Raw genomic sequence first — 25,209 nt, 5'->3', positions numbered from 1 at the left:
CCAGGAACTATGTGGCTTCCACGCTCCCTGCCACAATGACAGATGGTGTTTCCACCTTGAAAGAAGGAGCCCATGTCCCCAGGCAGGGTGACAGAGATCGCTACTCAGGTAAAACAATAGAAATTGCATTCCACATATGGATGATGGAGAGGCCTCTCCCATGTAGGATGAAAGACATCTCACTCCCAGGTAGAATGTCTGAAAACATGCTCCCAGACTGGATTTCTGAGATGGCCATCTAAACAGGATGACATGGATCCGCACCCAGGCAGCATGACAGAGATCATGATCCAAGCAGGAAGAAGGATACCATCCTTTTTCAGGAAACGAGGCACAGGGAGACCACACACCTAGGCAGGATGATGGATATGGTGCTCCCAGGCAAAAAGAGAGATAAGGCCCTCCATGACAGGATGAGGGATACTGCACTACCAGACAGGATGAGAGAAATGGTTCCCCATGACGAAAGTGAGTTTGTGCTTCCTGCCACGATGACAGAGTCGGCGCTCCTGGAAAGCATGACAGAGGTAGAGGTCCTAGAGATGAAGGGGACCTCTATTCCAGGCATGGTGAGAGAGACATGTTCCTAGGCAAGATGTTGGAGAACATGCTCCCTGGCAGGATGAAGGATATGGTCTTATGAGGCAGGATGGTGAAGATCATGCCCCCATGATGGATGACACATACGTGCTACCAGGCAGGTTTCTTAGACGGCACTCCAGTGCAGGATGAAAAGAAAAATCATTCTCCCAGGCACCAAGACAGGACGACGGAGATGGATGTCCCATGCAGGATGAAGGTAACCACTCTTCCAGGCAGGATAAGGAGATGTGCTCCAGGGAAAATGTTGGAGAAGATGCTCCCTGGGTGGATGATGAAGACAGTCTTCATAGGCAGGATGCTGGAGATTGTGCTCTGAGGAAGGGTGACAGATATGCAGTCCCAAGTAGAATTTGTAGATGGTACTCCAGCGTATGATGAAAGAGGTCCTTCTTCCAGACCCTGACATGGGATGAAAGAGATGATGCTCCCAAGCAGGATGACGATGATTGTTCTAGCAAGGTAAATGACCATAGGGTTCTCTGAAGCAGCATGCAAGATATGTGCTACCAGGTAGGATGAATAAAACAGCAGTCCCAGGCAGGTTGACTGACATCATGTTCCAGACGGTATGTCTGAGAACTTGAATTCCAGACAGAATGATATAGTTCATGTTGCTAAGCATGATGAAGTACGTCAGTCTCCCAGGCTGGAAGAGGGAGAGTCACCTCCAGTCAGGATTATGCAGACTGTGCTCAATGGCAGGATGAAAGAGATGGCCTTTCTATGCAGAACTATGGTTTCTCACACCCAGTAAGTATGACAGAGATGACACGTTCAGGCAGGAATTGTAGACTGCCCTACAGGGAGAAATGTTGGAGATCATGCTCCCAGGAAAATTCATGGAAATGATGGAAACCATTTTCCCAAAAGGAGAAAAAGGTGACACTCCCATGTTAGGAGACTGGGATTTCTCCTCAAGGCAATAAACCAGAAATCTTACTCTAGACATAATGAAACAGATCATGCTCTCAGGCAGTATAAGAGACACAGCAACAAAGGGAACATGATGGATATTGCTCTCCAGGGCAGGAAAATGTAGACAGCACATCCAGGCAGATTGAATGTATTCACACTCCCAGGTATAACGAAGGATACTGCACTCTCAGCTACGATAAATGATATCCTGGGGGAGGAGCCAGAAGGGCAGAACAGCATGGAAGCTTTTTGTGTGTCTCACATCCATGAAATACAGCCAGACCAACACTAAACCATCCTACACACCTAGAAACTGATTGGAAGTATAACACAACAATGTGCACAACCTGAACCACAGACTTCAGCAAGTATGTGACACAAAGAGCTGAGCTTGGGGAGCAAGAAGCCCCAAAAGGTAGGGAACCCATTTTGTGGGCAGAGAGAGGACGGAGACTGGGGGAGGGAGAAAACATACGGGAAAAGGACGCCTCTCCAAAAGCAGCTGGAGAGAAAGTAGAAAATTGGAAACACCCACAGGAACAAAACTAAAAAGGGAGAAAGGACCACGGAGAAAGCAGAGGATTTAAATTCCATTAAGACTGTAAACAAGCGGAGTGCAAAGGCTGCAACTCCTCAGCTCGATACCTGGCAGTGCTCTGGTAGGAAAGGTGAATCCCCAGGAACAGAGTGGGGTCTGGGAGGTTCTCAGGCCACATGGGGAAAAGTGGTTTCACTGCTGGAAGACCATTTGGTAGAGACTGTTGACGCCACCTGGTCCCAGAAGACCCTGGAAGACAGCCACATTCGCTGGTGCTGGGGCAAGGTTGTTGAGGGTGAAGCCTGGCGCCAGATCTGTGTTGCGATTTTCCATAATCCCTGAAACACTGATGCTACACTGTCTCGCGATCTTTTCTGGGGGCGGGCTGGCACCTGGCCACAGTGTCGGGGTACTGGCAACAGCAGAGTCCGGCGGGCATTCCTGGGTGCAGCCAACCTCCGCCGTTGCTCATTTGGCCATTGCTCGGTGAGACCCTCCCACAGAGGGGTGGAACAGATCAAAGCCGCAGTCTGTCAGATGTAAGGGGCTGGGGGAAAACAGCCGCATCTGAGACAAAACTTGGGACAGAGTACTGCCTTGGGCCTGGTCACGGAGAGTGCATAAGTGGGGAGTGGATGAGAGCTGAAGATGGAGGACCGGTGAGCGATTGAAGATCCAGGAGAACAGACTTGGTAACTGGGTGGCGCCATTTTCACCACTGGCACAATGCCTATGCGCTGGAACAATCAACCACAGTAGGCTAGCAGCGCCATCTAGTGGAGAGCAGAGCTGTTACATGAAGCCCTGCCCAACTGGGCCAACTTTGCTCTTCAAAAACAAAAACTCATCCCCGGCTTAATTTATGGACTACAAAGAGCTACATGGACTGATCTGTAGGGGAAAATGAAGCCATTTCAGTCCTACTTCAATCTGTTAGCAGTTTCATCTATTCATTTTTTTTCTTTTTTTCTCTTTTCCTTTTTCGTTGTTAGAATTCTTTTCTTTTTCTTGAATACAGAAAGAAAAAAACTCATTTTATTTTCAATTTTTATTAAAAAATATCTGTCTTTAGTTTTTGTTAGTAAAATTTTTCCCTTGTGTACTTTTTTTCAAATTCTACTTTACTTCTATCATTTTATTTTATTTTTTTTATATGAAGTTTATTGACAGATTGGTTTCCATACAACACCCAGTGCTCATCCCAAAAGGTGCCCTCCTCAATACCCATCACCCACCCGCCCCTCCCTCCCACCCCCCATCAACCCTCAGTTTGTTCTCAGTTTTTAACAGTCTCTTATGCTTTGGCTCTCTCCCACTCTAACCTCTTTTTTTTTTTTTTCCTTCCTCTCCCCATTGGGTTTCTGTTAAGTTTCTCAGGATCCACATAAGAGTGAAACCATATGGTATCTGTCTTTCTCTGTATGGCTTATTTCACTTAGCATCACACTCTCCAGTTCCATCCACGTTGCTACAAAAGGCCATATTTCATTTTTTCTCATTGCCACGTAGTATTCCATTGTGTATATAAACCAAAATTTCTTTATCCATTCATTAGTTGATGGACATTTAGGCTCTTTCCATAATTTGGCTATTGTTGACAGTGCTGCTATGAACATTGGGGTACAAGTGCCCCTATGCATCAGTACTCCTGTATCCCTTGGGTAGATTCCTAGCAGTGCTATTGCTGGGTCATAGGGTAGGTCTATTTTTAATTTTCTGAGGAACCTCCACACTGTTTTCCAGAGCGGCTGCACCAATTTGCATTCCCACCAACAGTGCAAGAGGGTTCCCGTTTCTCCACATCCTCTCCAGCATCTATAGTCTCCTGATTTGTTCATTTTGACCACTCTGACTGGCGTGAGGTGATACCTGAGTGTGGTTTTGATTTGTATTTCCCTGATAAGGAGCGACGCTGAACATCTTTTCATGTGCCTGTTGGCCATCTGGATGTCTTCTTTAGAGAAGTGTCTATTCATGTTTTCTGCCCATTTCTTCACTGGGTTATTTGTTTTTCGGGTGTGGAGTTTGGTGAGCTCTTTATAGATTTTAGATACTAGCCCTTTGTCCGATATGTCATTTGCAAATATCTTTTCCCATTCCGTTGGTTGCCTTTTAGTTTTGTTGGTTGTTTCCTTTGCTGTGCAGAAGCTTTTTATCTTCATAAGGTCCCAGTAATTCACTTTTGCTTTTAATTCCCTTGCCTTTGGGGATGTGTCGAGTAAGAGATTGCTACGGCTGAGGTCAGAGAGGTCTTTTCCTGCTTTCTCCTCTAAGGTTTTGATGGTTTCCTGTCTCACATTTAGTTCCTTTATCCATTTTGAGTTTATTTTTGTAAATGGTGTGAGAAAGTGGTCTAGTTTCAACCTTCTGCATGTTGCTGTCCAGTTCTCCCAGCACCATTTGTTAAAGAGGCTGTCTTTTTTCCATTGGATGTTCTTCCCTGCTTTGTCAAAGATGAGTTGGCCATACGTTTGTGGGTCTAGTTCTGGGGTTTCTATTCTATTCCGTTGGTCTGTGTGTCTGTTTTTGTGCCAAAACCATGCTGTTTTGATGATGACAGCTTTGTAGTAGAGGCTGAAGTCTGGGATTGTGATGCCTCCTGCTTTGGTCTTCTTCTTCAAAATTCCTTTGGCTATTCGGGGCCTTTTGTGGTTCCATATGAATTTTAGGATTGCTTGTTCTAGTTTCGAGAAGAATGCTGGTGCAATTTTGATTGGGATTGCATTGAATGTGTAGATAGCTTTGGGTAGTATTGACATTTTGACAATATTTATTTTTCCAATCCATGAGCAGGGAATGTCTTTCCATTTCTTTAAATCTTCTTCAATTACCTTCATAAGCTTTCTATAGTTTTCAGCATGTAGATCCTTTACATCTTTGGTTAGATTTATTCCTAGGTATTTTATGCTTCTTGGTGCAATTGTGAATGGGATCAGTTTCTTTATTAGTCTTTCTGTTGCTTCATTGTTAGTGTATAAGAATGCAACTGATTTCTGTACATTGATTTTGTATCCTGCAACTTTGCTGAATTCATGTATCAGTTCTAGCAGACTTTTGGTGGAGTCTATCGGATTTTCCATGTATAATATCATGTCATCTGCAAAAAGCGAAAGCTTGACTTCATCTTTGCCAATTTTGATGCCTTTGATTTCCTTTTGTTGTCTGATTGCTGATGCTAGCACTTCCAGCACTATGTTAAACAACAACGGTGAGAGTGGGCATCCCTGTCGTGTTCCTGATCTCAGGGAAAAATCTATCATTTTATTTTAATCTACCTCAGTGTACTCACCTTTTCAAATATTCAAGCAATTTCCCTTTTTTCTTTGTTTTTCTTTTTTCTCTTTTTCATTTCTTTTTTTCTTGAAGGCAGAAAGAGAAAAACTTCATTTTTACTTTAAAATTCTTTTAGGGGCGCCTGGGTGGCGCAGTCAGTTGAGCGTCCGACTTCAGCCAGGTCACGATCTCGCGGTCCGGGAGTTCGAGCCCTGCGTCGGGCTCTGGGCTGATGGCTCAGAGCCTGGAGCCTGTTTCCGATTCTGTGTCTCCCTCTCTCTCTGCCCCTCCCCCGTTCATGCTCTGTCTCTCTCTGTCCCAAAAATAAAATAAAAACGTTGGAAAAAAAAATTAAAAAAAATAAATAAAAAATAAAATTATTTTAAAATATTTTTATTTAATTTTTATTACTCTATTTTTTTGCTTTTGTAATTTTTTTCAAATTCTATCTTACTCCCATCATTTTATTTCAACTACTACAGTGTTTTGACTTTTACAAATTTTCAAAATATTTCTTATTTTCTTTTTTCTTTTTTTATCTTTGTACTCTTTTTCATTTCTTTTCTTTTTTCTTAACTAAAAAAAACTAAATATTCATATTTCTTATTAATTTTTACTAAAAATATTTTTCTATAATTTTTATACTATATTCTCTACTATTGTGTATAACTTTTTCAAATTCTATTTTACCCACATCATCTCATTTTAGTCTACTTAAGTGTAATCATTTTCTCAAAGTCTCAAACGATTTCCGTCTTTTTTCACCCCCCCCTTTTTTTTCATTTCTCTAATCTGTCAAACCACGTTAACACCCAGACCAAAGCACGCCTAGGGTGTAGCATCATCTATTAGATGTGTGTGTGTGTGTGTGTGTGTGTGTGTGTGTGTGTGTGTGTGTGTTTAATTTTTGATTTTAATATTATTTTATTTTAATTTTTTTTAATTTCAATTTTTCTACTTCATTAATTCCTTTTCTCCCTTCAAAATGACAAAACCAAGGAACTCACCCCAAAAGAAAGAGCGCAGAGAAATGACAGCCAGGGATTTAGCCAACACAGATACAAGAAACATGTCTCAACAAGAATTTAGAATCCCGATAACAAGAATACTAGCTGGAGTCGAACATAGATTAGAATCCCCTTCTGCAGAGAAAAGAGAAGTAAAAAATATCCAGAATTAAATTTAAAATGCTATAACTGTGCTGCAATCACAGATGGATGCAGTGGCGGTAAGGATGAACAAGGCAGAACAGAGAATCAGTTTTCTGAGAATATAGGGCACAAACTTATAGAGAAGAACGAAACAGAAACAAAGAGGGAGATTAAGGCAAAAGAGCACGATTTAAGAAGTAGAGAAATCAGTGACTCATTAAAAGGGAAAAACATCAGAGTCATAGAGGACCCAGAGGAGGAAGAGAGAGAAATAGGGGTAGAAAGGTTATGTGAGCAAATCATAGCAGAAAACTTTCCTAAAGTGTGGACAGGTACAGACATCAAAATCCAGGAAGCACAGAGGACTCCCATTAGATTCAACAAAAACCGACCATCAACAAGCCATATCATAGTCAAATTCACAAAATACTCAGGCAAGGAGAGAATAATGAAAGCAGCAAGGGAAAAAATAAAAAAGTCCCTAACCTACAAGGGAAGACACATCAGGTTTGCAGCAGACCTATCCACAGAAACTTGGCAGGCCACAAAGGAGTGGCGGAATATATATATATACATATACATATACCTTTAGCATCATCCTAAAGCATCAGAATATACCTTCTTGTCCAGTGCACATGGAACATTCTCCAGAATAGACCATATACTGGGACACAAATCAGCCCTAAGTAAGTACAAAATGATCAAGATCATACCGTGCATATTCTCAGGCCACAATGATATGAAACTCAAATCAACCACAAGAAACAATTTGTAAAGGTAACACATACTTGGAGACCGAAGAACATCCTACCAAAAATTGAATGGGCTAACACAGAAGTGAAAGAGGAAATTAAGTATATGGAAGTCAATGAAAATGATAGCACCACAACCGAAAACATCTGCGATGCAGCAAAGGTGGTCATAAGAGGAACGTATATAGCAACGCAGGCCTTCCTAAAAAAGGAAGAACGATCTCAGAGACACAACCTAACCTTATGCCTTAAGGAGCTGGAAAACAACACCAAATAAAACCCAAAAACACCAGAAGACAGGAAATAACACACATTAGAGCAGAAATTAATGGTATCAAAACCAAAAACAAACAAACAAACAAACAAAACAGTAGAACAGATCAATGAAACCAGAAGCTGGTTCTTTGAAAGAATTAACAGAATTGATAAACCACTAGCCAGTTTGATCAAGAAGAAAAAGGAAAGGAACCAAATAAGCACAATCAAGAATGAAAGAGGTGAAATCACAACCAACACAACAGAAATTAAAACAATAATAAGAGAATATTATGAACAATTACATGCCACTAAAATGCACTATCTGGAAGAAATGGACAAATTCCTAGAAATATATACACTACCAAAGCTGAAACAGGAATAGATAGAAAATGTGAACAAACCCATAATCAGTAAGGAAATCGAATTAGTAATAAAAAAAAAATCTGCCAAAAAAACAAGATTCCAGGGCCAGATGGTTTTCCAGAGGAATTCTACCAAACACTTAAGGAAGAGTTAACACCTATTCTCTTGAAACTGTTCCAAAAAAATAGAAATGGAAGGACAACTTCCAAGCTCGTTCTATGAAGCCAGCGTTACCTTGATTCCAAAACCAGACAGAGACGCCACTAACAAAGAGAACTATAGACCAATTTCCCTGACGAACATGGATGCAAATTTCCTCAACAAGGTATTAGCCAACCGGATCCAACAATATATTAAAAAAAAATTATTCACCGCAACCAACTGGAAGTTATACCTGGGATGCAGGGGTGGTTCCATATCCACAAAATAATTAATGTGATTCATCACATCAATAAAAGAAAGGACAAGAACCATATGGTCTTCTCAATAGGTGCAGAAAAAGCATTTGAAAAAATACAGCAACATTTCTTGATAAAATCCCTCAAGAAAGTAGGGATAGAAGGAGCCTAACTGGAGATCATAAAAGCCATATATGAACGACCCAACGCTAACATCATCCTCAATAGGGAAAAACTGAGAACTTTCCCCCTAAGGTCAGGAACAAGACAGAGATGTTCACTATCTCCACTATTATTCAACAGAGAATTAATTGGAAGTCTTAGCCTCTGCAATCAGGCAACACAAAGAAATAAAAGGCATCCAAATCAGCCAGGAGGAGGTCAAACTTTCACTCTTCACAGATGACATGATACTCGATATGGAAAACCCAAAAGATTCCACCCCAAAACTGCTAGAACTGATCCATGGATTCAGCAAAGTTGCAGGATATAAAATCAATGCACAGAAATAGGTTGCATTCCTATACACCAACAACGAAGCCACAGAAAGAGAAATCAAGGAATTGATCCCATTTACAGTTGCACAAAAACCCACAAAATACCTAGGAATAAATCTAACGAAAGAGGTGGAAAATCCATACACTGAAAACAATAAAAAGCTTATGAAAGAAACTGAAGAAGACACACAAGGAAATGGAAAAAGATTCCATGCTCCTGGATAGGAAGAACATCTATTGTTAAAATGTCGATACCACCCAAAGCAATCTACATATTCAACGCAATCCCTATCAAAGTAACACCAACATTCTTCACAGAGCTAGAACAAATAATCCTAAAATTTGTTTGGAACCAGAAAAGACCCCGAATACCCAAAGCAATCTTGAAAAAGAAAACCAAAGCAGGAGGCCTCACAATCCCAGACTTCAAGCTATAGTTGATGATACAAAGCTGTAATGATCATCACGACAGTATGATACTGGCACAACAACAGACACTCAGATCAATGGAACAGAATGGAGAACCCAGAAATGGACCAGCAAACATATGTCCAACTAATCTTTGACAAAGATGAAAGACTATCCAATGGAATAAAGACAGTCTCTTCAGCCAGTGGTGCTGGGAAAAGTGGACAGCGACATGCAGAAGAATGAACCTGGACCACTTTCTTAGTCCATACACAAAAACAAACTCAAAATGATGAAAGACCTAAATGTAAGACAGGAAGCCACCGAAAGCCTCGAGGAGCAGCAGGCAAAAGTCTCTTTGATCTTGGCCCCAGCAACTTCTTACTCAACATGTCCTCTGGAGAGAAGGGAAACAACAAAAACGAATTTCCGGGACCTCATCAAAATAAAAACGTCTGCACAGCGTAGGAAACAATCAGCAAATCTAAAAGGCTAGTGAAAGAATGGGAGAAGATATTTGCAAGTAACATATCAGATAAAGGGTTCGTATCCAAAATCTATAAAGAACTTATCAAACTCAAACCCCCCAAAAAGCAAATGATCCAGTGAAGAAGTGGGCAAAAGACATGAATAGACCCTTCTCCAAAGAAGACATCCAGATGGCCAACTGACACGTGAAAAAATGCTCAATTTCATTCATCATCAGTGAAATACAAGTAAAAACACAATGAGATACTACCTTACACCTGTCAGAATGGCTAACGTTAGCAAGTCAGGCAACAACAGATGTTGCTGACCATGCAGAGAAAGAGGATCACTGTTGCATCATTGGTGGGAATGCAAGATGGTGCAGCCATTCTGGAAAACAGTATGGAGGTTCTTCAAAAACTAAAGTAGAACTATCCTGTGAGGCAGCAATTGCAATATCCAAGGGATACGAATATGCTGTTTCGAAGGGGCACATGCTCCCCAATGTTTATAGCAGCACTATCGACAATAGCCAAAGTATGGAAAGAGTCCAAACATATACATATATATACATACATATATACATATACAAATATACACATATACATATACACATATACACATACACATACACATGTGTGTGTATATATATCCATATATATGTATATATATGGATATATATACATGTATGTACACATATATATACACACATATATATATGTGTGTGTATACACACACACACACACACACACACATACACACATATATATACACACATATATATATACACACACACATATGTATGTATATGGTGACAGATTCACCGGAGGCAGAAAAAAGGAGACAGAAGTTTATTGGTGTCTTGGGTCAGGACAGAGGGGGAGGGAGAGGCCGTCTGTCATGCAGTGGAGGTGCGGGGCTGTCTTCCAGGGGGAAGGTGAGCAGGCAGGGCTCGTCGCTGTTTTGAGGCAGGTCACCCGATGGGCCTGTTTGTGTTCAGGCAGGCAGTGGGAGGTGGCCACTGTGGGCCCTTCTCCCTTCACTCGGGTTTCCACTGCTCCGGTTGGTGGCGCGATGCGACCTCTGCCCACAGCATCTGCCCCGTGGACACAGCACGCCGTTCCTGGAGGATGGTCACTCGGCCCAGAGTCCAAGCCTGACAGCCAGGGATGCGCAGGCTGCTGTCTTGATGGAGGATGAGCAAGAACATGACTTTACTTGATCTAAGCTGCGTGGGGCCCACACTACTCCACGCCATTGTTCAGAGCTATTGGCAGGGAGCCCGCCGGTTCTCTTTCCCCCGTTTCCCACTCTTCCTGAGCACTCCACGGGGCTGTCTCTATGCCCGGCTTTGCAGGGCACTGCACGGAACTCAGGCTCCTGAGATGCAAAACACAAAGGCAGTGGAGAGGACTAGAAGCAGCCTGCGACTACCTGCCATGTGTGGCTGGGCCCCCGGCACCGTCCCTGGCCTTTGAAACCGCCAGCCCACGCGGTGCAGCCAGGACACATGCCTTCCTGTTGTGCATCTCTGATCCAGGGCTGGAGGGCTCCTAGCCAGCCCTCCTGTCTGTTGAGCATGATGACGTGGGAAACAAGCATAAGTAAACTTGAACGGAAAGCAGGAGACTCTAGAGGGAGGACGTGCGCAAGGCAGGCCCATTGCAGACCTTTGCGCGGGAGGACACCAGGCGCCTCTTTGAAGGTTTGGCTTAGAGGGAGTTGTCTTGGTGCCTCTTCTGCCAGAGCAGATGCCTGTGTCCCCTGCTGGACATGTGCAGCGTGGGCTGGGCCCTGCAGGTTTTCAGACCACGCGGTCAAACAAAGCCGCTTCCTCAGTGCCCACCCAAGGTCTCCTTGAGCAGGGACAGTGTCTCTGCCCTCCGAAGGCTTCCAAGACTTGGGAGCTATGCCTCCCAAGGCTGCAGCTTTCTGCCGTGTGGCACTCGCAGCCACTGTCACCAGCCGGCTCCGGGTGACAGCCAGTCACACTCCAGTGACTTCCTTCCATGTTGCCCAGAACATCTTCAGAGTGAAAGGGAGTCTCCAATTATGTACTCTCTTTTCTTTTTCTTTTTTCTTTTCTTTCCAAACCCAGACAATGTTCGGTAATTAATGGCATATTTTAAGTACACCAGGGAGATTTGCATTTTTCAACAAGGGAGGAAGTAACAGCACACGTACAAATACGAGTTCACACTCAGGCTGCTTCCGGGCTGGCAATCCAAGGACCTGTTGGAAGAAAGTGAAAGGCCTGAGAAAATTAAAACTTAAAAGCTTAAGTTATGGGAAACTGAAACCTAACCAAGCTTAACCAGCTTGTTCCGCTTCTGTACAATTGCTTGGCGCGCCCCTGTATTTCTGATCAATCATAGTTGCCTGGCACAACCGTATATTCTTGATCAACCATTGTTACTTGGCACATCCATGGATTTCTGATCAATCGTTATTGCTTAGCACATCCGTGTATTCCTGATTTTCCCATGACTTGTTTGTACCTGTCTATAAAAGGGGTGTAAAAACCTCTCTCAGGACCTCTCGGCGTCACCGGCAACGAGGGCGCAGAGGTCCAGGTTCGAACCTGCAATAAATGACCCTTGCTGCTTAGCTTTGACTCTGGATTCTGGTGGTTCGTTTTTGGGGGTCTCTTAGACTCTGGGCGTTTCATTTGGTGCATTGGCCGGGAAGGCCCTCCCCCAAACCCACCAGACCCCAAGTCAACGGGTCATTTCTGAGACCGATCGGTGAGTGAGCCGGCTCTGTCTGTGTCTGTGTCTGTATCTGTGTCTGTGTCTGTATCTGTGTCTGTGTCTGTGTCAGTTGTCTGACCGTTTCTGGCTCTCCCGTGCAGGATCTGTATCAGTGACTGATCTAGCCCTGGCGGACGCGCTATAGGGCAGTCAGTCGGGACCAATAGGAGACGTCCTCTGGCTCCCGTCTGGGGCACTATTTTGGCCCATCAGAACTCTTTGTTCGGGTTACGGACACCCGTTCTGTATCTGGTCTCTTCTCCAAGGCACTTTCTGTTTGCCGCCACGCTTGCGATTTAACTTGTCTCTTCTCCCCTGCAGGTGTATCCAACTCGCTTCCGGAACAGAAACTAACTTGGCCCATTTATTTTTTCCTATACAGGCTATGGGACAAAACCAGAGTACACCTCTCTCCCTTCTTCTAGCTAATTTCAAGGATGTTCAGGCTAGAGGCCATAACCTAAGCCTGGACATCCGCCGGTCAAGACTCATCACTTTCTGCCAGTCAGAGTGGCCCACTTTCGGGGTGGGCTGGCCTACTGAGGGCACTTTTTGTTTGCCTATAGTTGCCAAGGTAAGGGCCAAAACCCTCTGGCCAGGAGAGGAAGGTCACCCAGACCAGGTTCCCTACATCCTCTTCTGGCAAGATCTTATTGAGAACCCTCCACCCTGGATGTCCCCCTTCCTTTCCTCAGGGTCCTGTAAGATTCTCGCGGCCCGCTCCACTGACCCAACCAAGCCGCGACCCCCTCAGCACCCCTAAATCCCATATTGCCCGATAGCCAGGACCTACTATCCCTGGACCCTCCACCCTATCTACCCCCTCCCCTTGCACCCCAGGCCCTGCCCGCAGCAGCTGCCCCACCAATTGCCCCGCTGGTTGCCCCTCAAGGGGAACCGGGGGAGCAGGAAGCGGCAGCTGTGCCAGAACCAGGGAGGCTACAAGCAGCGGCCGCACCAAGCCCTATTGAAAATGTAACCAACCATGAAGGGCCAGCCGGCCGAACTCGCGGGCGCACCCAGCGTGAGCCAAGCTCTCGCTTCCCCGACTCCACTGTAGCCTTACCCCTGTGGGAAATAGGACCCCCCGATGAAATGGGCAATCCCCGACTCCAGTATTGGCCCTTTTCCACCAGTGACCTTTATAATTGGAAAATTCAAAACGCTCGGTTTTCTGATAACCCTAAAGATCTTATAGCCCTCCTAGAGAGCATAATGTTCACCCACCAGCCTACCTGGGATGACTGCCAACAGCTTTTGCGAATCCTATTTACCACGGAGGAGAGAGAGAGAATTCAACTTGAAGCGCGGAAGCTGGTCCCCGGGGAAGACGGTCGACCCACTGTTAACCCTGACCTCATTAATGCAGCATTTCCCCTGACTCGGCCTGACTGGAACTACAACGCGGCAGAAGGTAGGGGACGACTGCTCATTTATCGCCAGACTCTAATGGCGGGTCTCCGGGCTGCAGCACGCAAGCCCACTAATCTGGCCAAGGTGTACTCGGTAGTACAAGGTAAGACAGAGAGCCCTGTCACCTTTTTAGAGAGATTAATGGAAGCCTTTAGGCAGTACACTCCCATGGACCCTGAGGCTCCTGAAAATCAGGCTGCTGTTGTAATGTCATTTGTAAACCAGGCTGCCCCTGATATCAAAAAGAAACTCCAAAAATTAGAGGATTTAGAAGGAAAACAGATCCAAGATTTACTCCGCATTGCTCAGCAAGTATATAATAATCGGGACGCTCCAGAGGATAAGCAGCTCAAAGCTACCAGGGAAATGACTAAAGTTTTAGCCGCCATAGTTCAAAAGGATCAAGGGCCCACAGGAGAACAGAAAACTTGCCCCCCTAGGCGCCCCCTAGACAAAGACCAATGCGCCTACTGTAAAGAAAGAGGACATTGGATTCGTGACTGTCCCAAAAAGAAACAACTGCGCTCGGGGTCAAAGCCATGGCAAACCAAAGCGGCCCCCATCCTATTTACCCAGAACTCAGAATAGGGGAGACGGGGTTCGGACCCCCTCCCCGAACCCAGGGTAATCCTACAAGTGGAGGGGACCCCTGTGCAATTCCTCGTGGACACAGGAGCACAGCATTCAGTACTCACTATCCCTCATGGCAAAATCTCTGATAAGTCCTCCTGGGTCCAAGGAGCTACAGGAACTAAAAAATATCCTTGGACCACCCAATGAACCGTGGATCTAGGGACAGGAAGGGTAACCCACTCCTTTTTGGTCATCCCAGATAATCCCTGCCCCTTGCTGGGAAGAGATCTCCTCACAAAAATGGGAGTTCAAATTCACTTTCAGCCCGGAGGGCCTAAAGTAACTGACTCCCAGGACCAACCCATCTCGGTCCTCACCATACGACTGGATGAATATCGGCTTCACCAAACTCCACCCTTCCCGGAACAGGATATTAGCTATTGGCTCCACTTGTGTCCCGGAGCCTGGGCAGAAACCGGGGGAATAGGGCTGGCAAAACATCGTCCTGCTCTATTCATAGAAGTTAAGCCAGGGGCCGACCCTGTGAGGGTCAAGCAGTACCCCATGTCAGCAGAGGCCAGGCTGGGCATTACCCCACATATCCGTCGTCTCCTCGACGTCGAAATCCTTAGACCATGTCATTCGGCATGGAATACCCCTTTGTTGCCTGTGCGCAAGCCTAATAGTGGAGATTATCGGCCAGTACAAGACCTAAGAGAGGTCAACAAACGGGGTATGGACATACACCCTACCGTGCCCAACCCTTATACTCTTCTCAGTACCCGCAGCCCAGACAAACGATGGTATACTGTTCTTGATTTAAAAGATGCCTTTTTCAGCCTGCCCTTGGCCCCCAAGAGCCAAGATATCTTTGCATTCGAATGGGCGGACCCGGAAAGAGGCATAAATGGACAACTCACCTGGACCCGACTTCCACAAGGATTGAAAAACTCCCCCACCCTATTTGATGAAGCCCTCCACGAAGATTTAAGTGAGTACCGGAAATTAAACCCAAATGTGTCTCTCCTACAATATGTAGATGACCTCCTTGTTGCAGCCGAGACCCGAGAAGCCTGCCTCGTGGGGACAAAAAACCTCCTACAGACGCTGGAGAACCTAGGGTACCGCGCGTCCGCTAAGAAGGCCCAAATCTGCAAGCCTGAGGTAATATATCTGGGGTACTTACTAAAAGGAGGACAAAGATGGCTCACTGATGCTCGGAAAGAGACTGTCCTCCGCATCCCGCGACCCAACACGCCTCGACAGGTAAGAGAATTCCTGGGGTCTGCGGGATTCTGCCGATTGTGGATCCCAGGTTTTGCTGAAATGGCCAAACCCCTTTACGCAGTTTCTAAAAACCAACCATCATTTAAATGGTCTGAGGAAGCTGAGCAGGCATTCCAACAGATAAAGAGAGCTCTCCTATCGGCCCCGGCTCTGGGACTGCCCGATATCTCTAAACCTTTCCACTTATATGTGGATGAGCACCAAGGTATAGCCAAGGCAGTGCTAACCCAGCATTTAGGTCCATGGCCCAGACCAGTGGCCTATCTTTCAAAAAAACTGGACCCTGTAGCCGCAGGATGGCCCCCTTGTCTCCGGATAATAGCGGCTACAGCCCTAATGGTTAAAGATGCTGATAAGCTGTCCCTGGGTCAAGAGTTACATGTCACCACACCCCACGCCATTGAAGGAGTACTCAAGCAGCCCCCTGATAGGTGGATGAGCAATGCTCAGATGGTCCACTATCAGGGACTCCTGTTAAATCCTTTGCGGATCACATACACCCCTCCCCGAACTTTAAATCCAGCCTCGCTGCTACCCGACCCTGACCTGGACTCCCCGCTCCATGACTGTGCCGACGTCCTAGCACAGATCCATGGAACAAGGGAAGACCTACAGGACCGGCCATTACCTGATGCTGAGGTCACCTGGTTTACTGACGGAAGCAGCTTCGTCCATCAAGGACAGAGGTATGCAGGGGCAGCAGTGACATCTGAGACTGAAGTGATATGGGCAAAGGCTCTGCCCCCAGGGACTTCTGCCCAAAGGGCAGAACTAATTGCATTAACCCAAGCATTAAAAATGGGGCAGGACCGCAAAGTGACTATATATACGGACAGCCGGTATGCCTTTGCTACGGCCCACATACATGGGGCAATATACCGTGAGAGGGGACTACTCACTGCTGAAGGCAAAGACATCAAAAATAAAGATGAAATTCTGGCCCTATTGGCCGCTATTTGGGCCCCTAAAAAATTGGCCATAGTACATTGCCCAGGTCACCAAAAAATAACTGATTCAGTCTCTCGAGGGAATAACCTCGCTGACCAGACTGCATGCCAGGTAGCACAAAACCCCATTCAAGTACTCCCTACGCAGCTACCAGACCCAGGGCCCCGAGATTTACCCCCACAGCCTGAATACTCAGAAGATGATCTTATCTGGATGCGCAAGCTCCCCATGACCCAAGTTACAGATGGATGGTGGAGGGACTCTAGAGACCGCCTTATCCTTCCCGAAAAATTGGGCCATGCAATCCTGACAAAAATACACCACTCTACCCATTTGGGGCCCCGAAGACTTCAAGATCTCCTCAGACAATCTCAAGTGGTATTAAGAAACATCTCTGACCAGACGGAAAGGGTTGTGTCAGCCCGTTCCACATGTCAACTCCAAAACGCGCACCCACACACCACAGTCCAAGGCCACCGAAAAAGAGGAACCATACCAGGAGCCCACTGGGAAGTGGACTTCACCGAGGTAAAGCCCGGCAAATACGGCTATAAATACTTACTAGTGTTCATAGACACTTTTTCAGGATGGACTGAAGCCTTTCCAACCAAGAAGGAAACGGCGCAGATAGTAGCCAAAAAGATCCTAGAGGAAATCCTGCCCAGGTATGGTTTTCCAGTCATGATAGGGTCAGACAATGGACCTGCATTCATCTCTAAGGTAAGTCAGGGATTGGCTTCCGTACTTGGGGCAGATTGGAAATTACATTGTGCCTACCGGCCCCAAAGCTCAGGACAAATAGAAAGAATGAATAGAACATTAAAAGAGACCCTTACTAAATTGACTATGGAGACTGGCGCTAATTGGGTAGAGTTACTCCCCTACGCTCTGTACAGGGTTCGCAACTCCCCATACAAGTTGGGCCTTACACCCTATGAAATCATGTTTGGCAGACCCACACCTATTATACCTAATCTTAAGTCAAACCTCATTCAATTAGACCAAGATAACAGCCTCTTGTCTTCTCTCAGGGCTCTACAACGGGTTCATGAGGCCGTGTGGCCTAAACTAAAAGAACTGTATGAGACAGAGCTCCCACCCACTCCTCATCAGTATCATCCAGGAGACTGGGTCCTCGTCAAGCGACACAGACAAGAAAACCTCGAACCCAGGTGGAAAGGACCTTACCAAATCATCCTGACGACTCCCACTGCCATCAAGGTAGATAACCTCCCCACCTGGATTCACCACACCCACGTAAAACCTGTCGACCTGCTGTCTGACTTAGTGGGACACACTGATAAAAATATTACTTGGACTGTAAACCGGAGTAAGAAAAACCCCCTCAAACTAACCTTGCGCCGTGCCTCCCCTAAACATGTTCAAGATAGCAACCCTTGTCCTACTAGCCCTCAACCTTAAACTCCTAGAGGGAGGACTAAATGCCCCCGTTGACAAACAGAAATTGTATGAAGTTCTGTATGGGAGGCCCTGTGATTGCAGAGGTGGCATAGTTAAAACCCTTACCCTGCCACATGGTAAAAGACTAATAGCTGGCTCTGTAGGAAGGGGTGGTCACTATCAGCGAATATACACTCAAACCCAAGACTGTGGGACCACAATTGCTCACTCAACCCAGACCTATGATATCACAGGACCCCAAAAACAGCAGTGGTTATGTGTTGACAAACCTAAACCCCTGCCCCCCACAGCAGAATGCCCTTGCTCTACTTTCCAGGAATCGATGCATAGTTCTTGTTATGACTCCTATCAGCAATGTATAGGGCCAGACAATTCCACAACCTACTTTACAGCTATCCTACAGAGTGTCAGGGCAGCAAAAGCTAATGATAATAACATGCAACTTCAGGCTGGCTGCCGTGGCTCAGTGGGAGAAGCCGTCTGCTGGAACCCTCGAGCCCCCATACATGTGTCTGATGGCGGAGGACCCCAAGACACTGTCAGACAGATAGAAACGCAAGCGAAACTTAAAGAAATTGCAAAACACATGTATCCACAGCTTAATTACCACCCCCTAATTCTCACTAGGCACGACCCTTATGAGTTAGACCCTCAGACAATGTGTATCCTAGAAGCCACTTTCTCACTCTTAAACATCTCTAACCTGAGTCTAGCCCAAGATTGTTGGCTTTGCCTGCCCCGGCGGACTCCCCGACCCATCGCCATCCCCACTGAAATTAATATCAGCATAACCAATGACTGCTTACCTTCTTCCCTACTTGACCCCTTCCCCGTTCAGTTCATTAGCCCATTCAATGCCTCGTGCTTTAAAAATAACCTTACCTCCCAGAATGACAACATAGACGTAGGAATCGTATCCCTTGCCCAATGCCACCAGTACATCATTATCAACTCCTCGTTATGCAGTACCAACACTACCGTTTTTGTCTGTGGAAATAACCAAGCCTACACTTATCTACCTCATAATTGGACTGGAATATGTATCCTGGCCACCTTACTGCCAGATATTGACTTGGTTACAGGAAAAACCCCCATGCCCATTCCTAGTCTAGATTTTGTAGCTGGCAGATCCAAACGAGCTGTGGCTGTTATCCCCCTCCTGGCAGGCCTAGGAATTACAGGCGCATTAGCTGCCGGGACAGCAGGATTAGGAGTCTCTATACACTCCTATCTTCGACTTTCTCGGCAGCTAATTAACGATGTCGAAGCCTTGTCAGGGACAATCCAAGATCTGCAGGATCAGCTAGATTCCCTAGCAGAGGTGGTGTTACAAAATAGAAGAGGGTTAGATCTGCTAACCGCAGAACAAGGCGGCATCTGCTTAGCCCTACAAGAAAAATGTTGCTTTTATGCCAATAAATCAGGAATAGTTCGGACCAAAATTAAACAGCTCCAAGAGGACCTCGCACGCCGACGAAAAGAACTAGCCGAAAACCCACTGTGGTCAGCACTCCATGGGTTTCTCCCTTACCTTCTCCCCCTTTTGGGCCCCCTACTAAGCCTCCTCCTTCTTTTTACCATCGGCCCTATTATATTCAACAAAATAATAAACTTTATCAGAGATAGATTAAACACCATTCAGGTTATGGTCCTTAGGCCACAGTATCAGCTCCTCGACATGGAAAGCGAGCTTAATTAGGTAACACTGTAGGACCCAAGATTGGGTCCTCAGGTACTTGAGAAAGGGGGGAATGAAAGGCCTGAGAAAATTAAAACTTAAAAGCTTAAGTTACGGGAAACTGAAACCTAACCAAGCTTAACCAGCTTGTTCCGCTTCTGTACAATTGCTTGGCGCGCCCCTGTATTTCTGATCAATCATAGTTGCCTGGCACAACCGTATATTCTTGATCAACCATTGTTACTTGGCACATCCGTGGATTTCCGATCAATCGTTATTGCTTAGCACATCCGTGTATTCCTGATTTTCCCATGACTTGTTTGTACCTGTCTATAAAAGGGGTGTAAAAACCTCTCTCAGGACCTCTCGGCGTCACCGGCAACGAGGGCGCAGAGGTCCAGGTTCGAACCTGCAATAAATGACCCTTGCTGCTTAGCTTTGACTCTGGATTCTGGTGGTTCGTTTTTGGGGGTCTCTTAGACTCTGGGCGTTTCAGAAGGGAGATTGCTTTGCCCTGTGGAGAAAAATCCTTCTTGCTCAAGGAGCAGGGGGAAGTTTTTGACAGCGTCTGCTGCTGCAGAGGCATCTCGGCAAGACCTTTGTTAAAACGTATTTCTTGCTTTTATTAATGAGATTTGGTTCAGGGAGATCCTGTGGGGGAATTAAAACTCTGCCTTGGAAGGCAGTTTGAAGAGCTGGCTGGGGCTCGGTGACAAGGGACTCAGCGGCTGTTGTCAGGTATGTGGGCTACACTGGACGGTGGGTGTCGGGGGACAGAGCCACTGGGCGGGTGATCTCGCAGAGGGTGGCTAGCTAGAGACGAGCACTGAGGGGTCCACACCATTCCCCCCCACCCCCGCCCTCATGAGCCACGCTGGGATCTCCATAGCATCCTAAATGAAAACCTAGTCTTTGTGGCTGGAAAAGCTTGGATCTGAGTCTGAGCATGTGACCTTGGGAAAGCCTCAATTTCTCCATCTGTAAAATGAGGAAATAGTCACAAGTTGTAGAGGGCAGTGAGTGGGGTCGTCTGTGCAGAGAGCTCAGTGCACAGTGGCCTTGCTCAGGCCGGGCTGGGCTCCTTCAGCCCTGGGGTTCTGCTGAAGGCCGTGGTGCGTCCATGCTGCCCTTCTGTCCTGGGAGGTTTGTTTTCCACACCCACCCCCCCACCCCGCCCTTCTCCAAGGCTGATGAAACTTAACCCGTAGAATGTTCAGAGCAGCGTTGCATAGAAGTGGACATACTTCCAATGTCCGTCAACTTATGAATGGGAATTGTAAATAATATAATGTGATAATACATGGTGAAATCTATCTTGGGTTTGAGGGCATTGTTTCAACAGAACAGAAGTGCTGTTCCTATACACCACCTGAGGAGCCCTCTCCCCCTGCTCCTGCCCCCTACCCTCCCTCCTTCTACCTCCTTTCTGTCTCTGGAACGTTCCCTGAGGTGCCCTGATGCACTTGGCGGTCGCTCTGCTGGTGAGGCCCACACTCGCTGGCTGAAAACCACGTCAGTGGTTTCAGCTGGGAAAACCACATTCAGCATTTGCTTCCAAGGGTGAGCGGCCTTAAGTAATCACATTGGAGGCCCCCTTTGCTGGAAGAGGTTGGCTGACAACTCATTCTGTCTCAGACGCTGAGATTGATTGCCTGAGAAAGACCAGGCAATCGCACAGGAAGGCCTGTTATGGGGCGACTGTCGAACTCAGTGACTGCACGGGCACACTGAGCAGGTGTCGACTGGGCTCACTGGGAAGCGTCGGATATGAAACGGCTGCACAGTGCAGCACGCACGTGCAAAGTGCAAAGCTCAGGACTACATGATTCAGTGAGAAAACATAAGCGGGGAATTACGGGAGCTGAAATTTTATTGTTTATCTTTGTTATTACTTTCTGAATCCTTTTGTGCTTTTTGTTCACAGCAGTGCATAGAGGCACTCTTACTTACACTGTCAGCAGAGATTGGGAGGGAAGAATATTCCTCACGGCACCACAAAATACCAGATTAAGTCTCAGCCAGGCCTGTGATTTCTCTCATTACAATGAAATATCTAGAAATTGAAATAACAATAATAAAAAAATGTTTTTTGTAGTCCTTTTGCACAGACAGTTCACATGATTTCCTTTTGATGCCAGTTAGCGTTTCTTATTACAATAATAATGGTGAGAACAGGGCTCCCAGAAAGATGTGGTCTGGGACTCCATCACTTTGGTTTCCAGCTTGTTGTGCAGGGACCCTGGCCCACTTCTGAGAGAAGACGGACGCTGGCCAGACCGCTAAGGTGATGTGATGTTAATAACAGGAATGATTCATCTTTTACTTTTTCATAAAGCTGGTTACTTTTCAGAATCATAGTCCACATCCTTGGATTCTTTAAAATCTGGGATCCAGATTATGGCAGATTGCGTATTCCACAAATGGCCATGCTGATATTCCCTGTCCCATGTGTCCTTTAAATTTTTTTTTTAACGTTTATTTATTTTTGAGACACAGAGAGACAGAGCATGAATGGGGGAGGGTCAGAGAGAGGGAGACACAGAATCTGAAACAGGCTCCAGGCTCTGAGCTGTCAGCACAGAGCCCGACGTGGGGCTCGAACTCACGGACCCTGAGATCATGACCTGAGCCGAAGTGGGCCGCTTAACCAACTGAGCCACCCAGGCGCCCCTTTGTCCATGTGTTCTTACGGAACTCTGCCCCTCCCTCACTGAAAGTCAGTCTTGGGGCTCCTGGGGGGCTCGGTCTGTTAAGTGTCCAACTCTTGATTTCAGCTCAGGTCATGGTCTCATGGTTAGTGGGTTAATGGGTTAGAGCCCCGTGTCAGGCTCTGTGCTGATAACACAGAGCCTGCTTGGGATTCTCTCTCTCTCTCTCTTTCCCTTCCCTTCCCTTCCCTTCCCTTCCCTTCCCTTCCCTTCCCTTCCCTTCCCTTCCCTTCCCTTCCCTTCCCTTCCCTCCCCTCCCCTCCCCTCCCCTTCCCTTCCTTTCCCGTCCTTTCCCTTCCCTTCCCTCCCTGAAGCTCTCTCTCAAAATACATAAACTTGAGAGAGAGAGATGAGTGGGGGATGGGCAGAGAGAGAGGGAGACACAGAATCCAAAGCAGGCTCCAGGCTCCCAGCTGTCAACAGAGCCCAACGCGGGACCCGGACTCACAAACTGTGAGCTCATGACCTGAGCCAAAGTCAGATGCTCAACTGACTGAGCCACCCGGGTTGCCCCTAAAATAAGTAGACTTTAAAAGAAAGAAAAAAAGAAAGTCAGTCTTATGTCCCTTCCATTTGAAATTGGGTCGGGGTGACAGCCGGGTGGGGAAAGTGGCAGAAGTGATGATGCATGGCTTCTGGGACTCGTTTGGAAAAGGTGTCCAAAAGGCAGTGTCTTCTTGGTTCTGTCTCTTGCTGAACATACCCCTTTTGGGGCTCAGAGCTGCCAGGCCAGGGAGCATGAAGTCACTATGCTGGGGGAGGTGCATAGGAAAGGAGATGTTGCCTAAGACCCAGCTGTCTCTGAGTGTCCCCAGTGCAGACTCCAGGCATGTGAGGGAAGGCGATTCTCATGGCAGCCGCCATCTGACGACAGTGTTGTGAGAGACCCTGAGCGAGAACTGCCAGGCACAGCTGCTCCCGAGTCCCCTTCCCATGACTCCCTCCCCCCAAAACAGGGATAACAGGTGTTACAGTCTTTGAAGAGCAAAGTCTCAGGGTTCATTATTAGGGAGCAGTAGGAACTGTAGCACCAATAACTTGTTTCTCTGTGGTGGGAACTGCCTCTCAGCTGGGGTCAGGAGGTTGACCACTGGACATCCAGCTGGAAGGACACTCGTCTGTGCCTGGGACTCTGCGCAGACCTCCTTCCAGCCCACCTCCTGTAGACGCTGCCAGGCTCCTGGGATGGAGGTACCTGCTTGGCGATGCCCAGAACAGAAAGGCTTTGCCCCTGTCTGGGACGAGACAAGGCGGCTCCAAGTCTCCAGTTGCCTGGGGGGGGAGAGATTAGTCTGCTTTGTGTGTGTCAGAGTCACAGGGCGGGGTTTCGTTCACGGGGAGTGCTAAAAGTAGCCGCCGCAGTTACTTACTGGTTTTGTACAGCAGATGGGTGCGAGGACTGTGCCGGAACACAGATTGGACAAGCGCTGACGCGGCTGCTCATGAGGCTGAGCCCAGGGAGCTTCGAGGGGGTCAGACGTCCCCCTGGTGCACCAGGGATGATCGTGACGATGGTGCTGGTGGTGGTGGGTGATGTGATGTGATGTGACGTGATATGGGCTCGGTGTGAGCAGTCAAGAAAGAATTCTTGACACATTTTCAGTGCCAAAAGGTGGTTTTATCAAAGGCACAGGGACAGGACCCCTGGGCAGAAAGAGATGCACTGGGATTGTGAGGAGCTTTCAACTTGGGGGCAGGTAGAAATAAAGGCATTTTCCAAAATGACGGTGTTCGCCTGTTGAAGAGGCCTTGTGGGATCCTGGAGGTCTGGCTTTTGTCAAGCTAAGGTGGCTTTTTGCCTCTAGCAAAGCATTAACGTTAATGCTTACGCATTATGCTTCATGGGGTCGTGAGTTCCTGTGCTCTGCCTGCCTCAAGGAGGCTGAGAGTTCTAAGGCAGCTTAATTTTACCTTCCTGTCTTTTGCCTTTGTTCTCCTTGTCAGTGATGACGATGGCGGCTAATGCTTCCTCGTTGTCTGTCACGCATCAGGTGCTCCGCGAAGGGTCTAAACCACTCAGTTCTCACTGCAACGCTGTGAGGTAGGTCCTACTCTTGTTCCCGTGTTTCAGGCAGGGGGAGGAGGCACTGGGGAGGGTCACATGACTGGCCCCGACTTACGCAGTCACCAGCTGCCCTGGGCTCCTCATTGTTAACATCTCCAAGTAGCACGTATTTCGAGGTCTGCACCGCATATATAATGTGACTTCATCTTCAAAGCAACCTTGTAAGGGAGTTGAGGAGATCTCCGTTTTTTTCTAGTTGGAAGCTACCATCCAGTAAGTTAAGTGGCATCCTGACAGTGACACTGGAAATGAAGCAGAATGGTGTCCATGGGGGGAAGTGTCAGGCGTGCCGTTTGGAAAACGGTCCAGGTGTGTAAAGGAGAGGTCGGGTGAGATGCGGCTGAAGTGAGGGCCAGAACCGTGGAGCAGGGACTTCATTCGGGATGAAAGGGGGAGCCACAGAATGCACCCGACGTGCATTGTTGAGGTTTGTCCCTGGTGTGGAGGAGAGTTTGGAGTGGGAGAGGAGAGCTGATGTGATGGGGTCCCAGCAGGGGCAAGGTGCCGGCCTGGCAGGTCACAGGGGCTAACGAAGGACATGCTGTTCTGGACTAGGCGGTGTCTTAGCAGCGTCTCCGCTGTGGTGGCAGACACACAGAGGGGAGTAATTCTGAGCCACGCCTAAGGTGGTGAGGGTGGGTGGGTGGGCAGGAAACAAGGGGCCGCCTCCACCTCCCGTCTGCTCCAGAGTCACATGTGGATGGGCCTGACCTGCAGGGAAGAGCCAACGGTGAACCACGT

The 25,209-nt window shown here is 47.0% G+C and overlaps 1 protein-coding gene across 1 annotated transcript; it reads left to right on the top strand.

Annotated features, from left to right (window-relative positions):
* The first annotated feature begins 491 nt into the window (after window positions 1-491).
* On the top strand, window positions 492-23,947 carry LOC124525415 (uncharacterized). Its single transcript, XM_047097795.1, is given in 7 exon segments — window positions 492-569; window positions 1,000-1,062; window positions 13,215-13,398; window positions 13,744-13,890; window positions 14,527-16,727; window positions 16,818-17,882; window positions 23,819-23,947. Coding segments are annotated over 7 exon segments (3,867 nt in total).
* Window positions 23,948-25,209: the final 1,262 nt, after the last annotated feature.

The sequence above is a fragment of the Lynx rufus genome, unplaced genomic scaffold, assembly GCF_022079265.1.
Source record: "Lynx rufus isolate CCGP_SWC_20201006 ecotype Redwood Valley unplaced genomic scaffold, mLynRuf1.p SCAF_41, whole genome shotgun sequence".
Lineage (NCBI taxonomy): Eukaryota > Metazoa > Chordata > Mammalia > Carnivora > Felidae > Lynx > Lynx rufus.
Note: the sequence above shows the minus strand (reverse complement) of the source record. Positions and strands in the feature narration are given on the sequence as shown.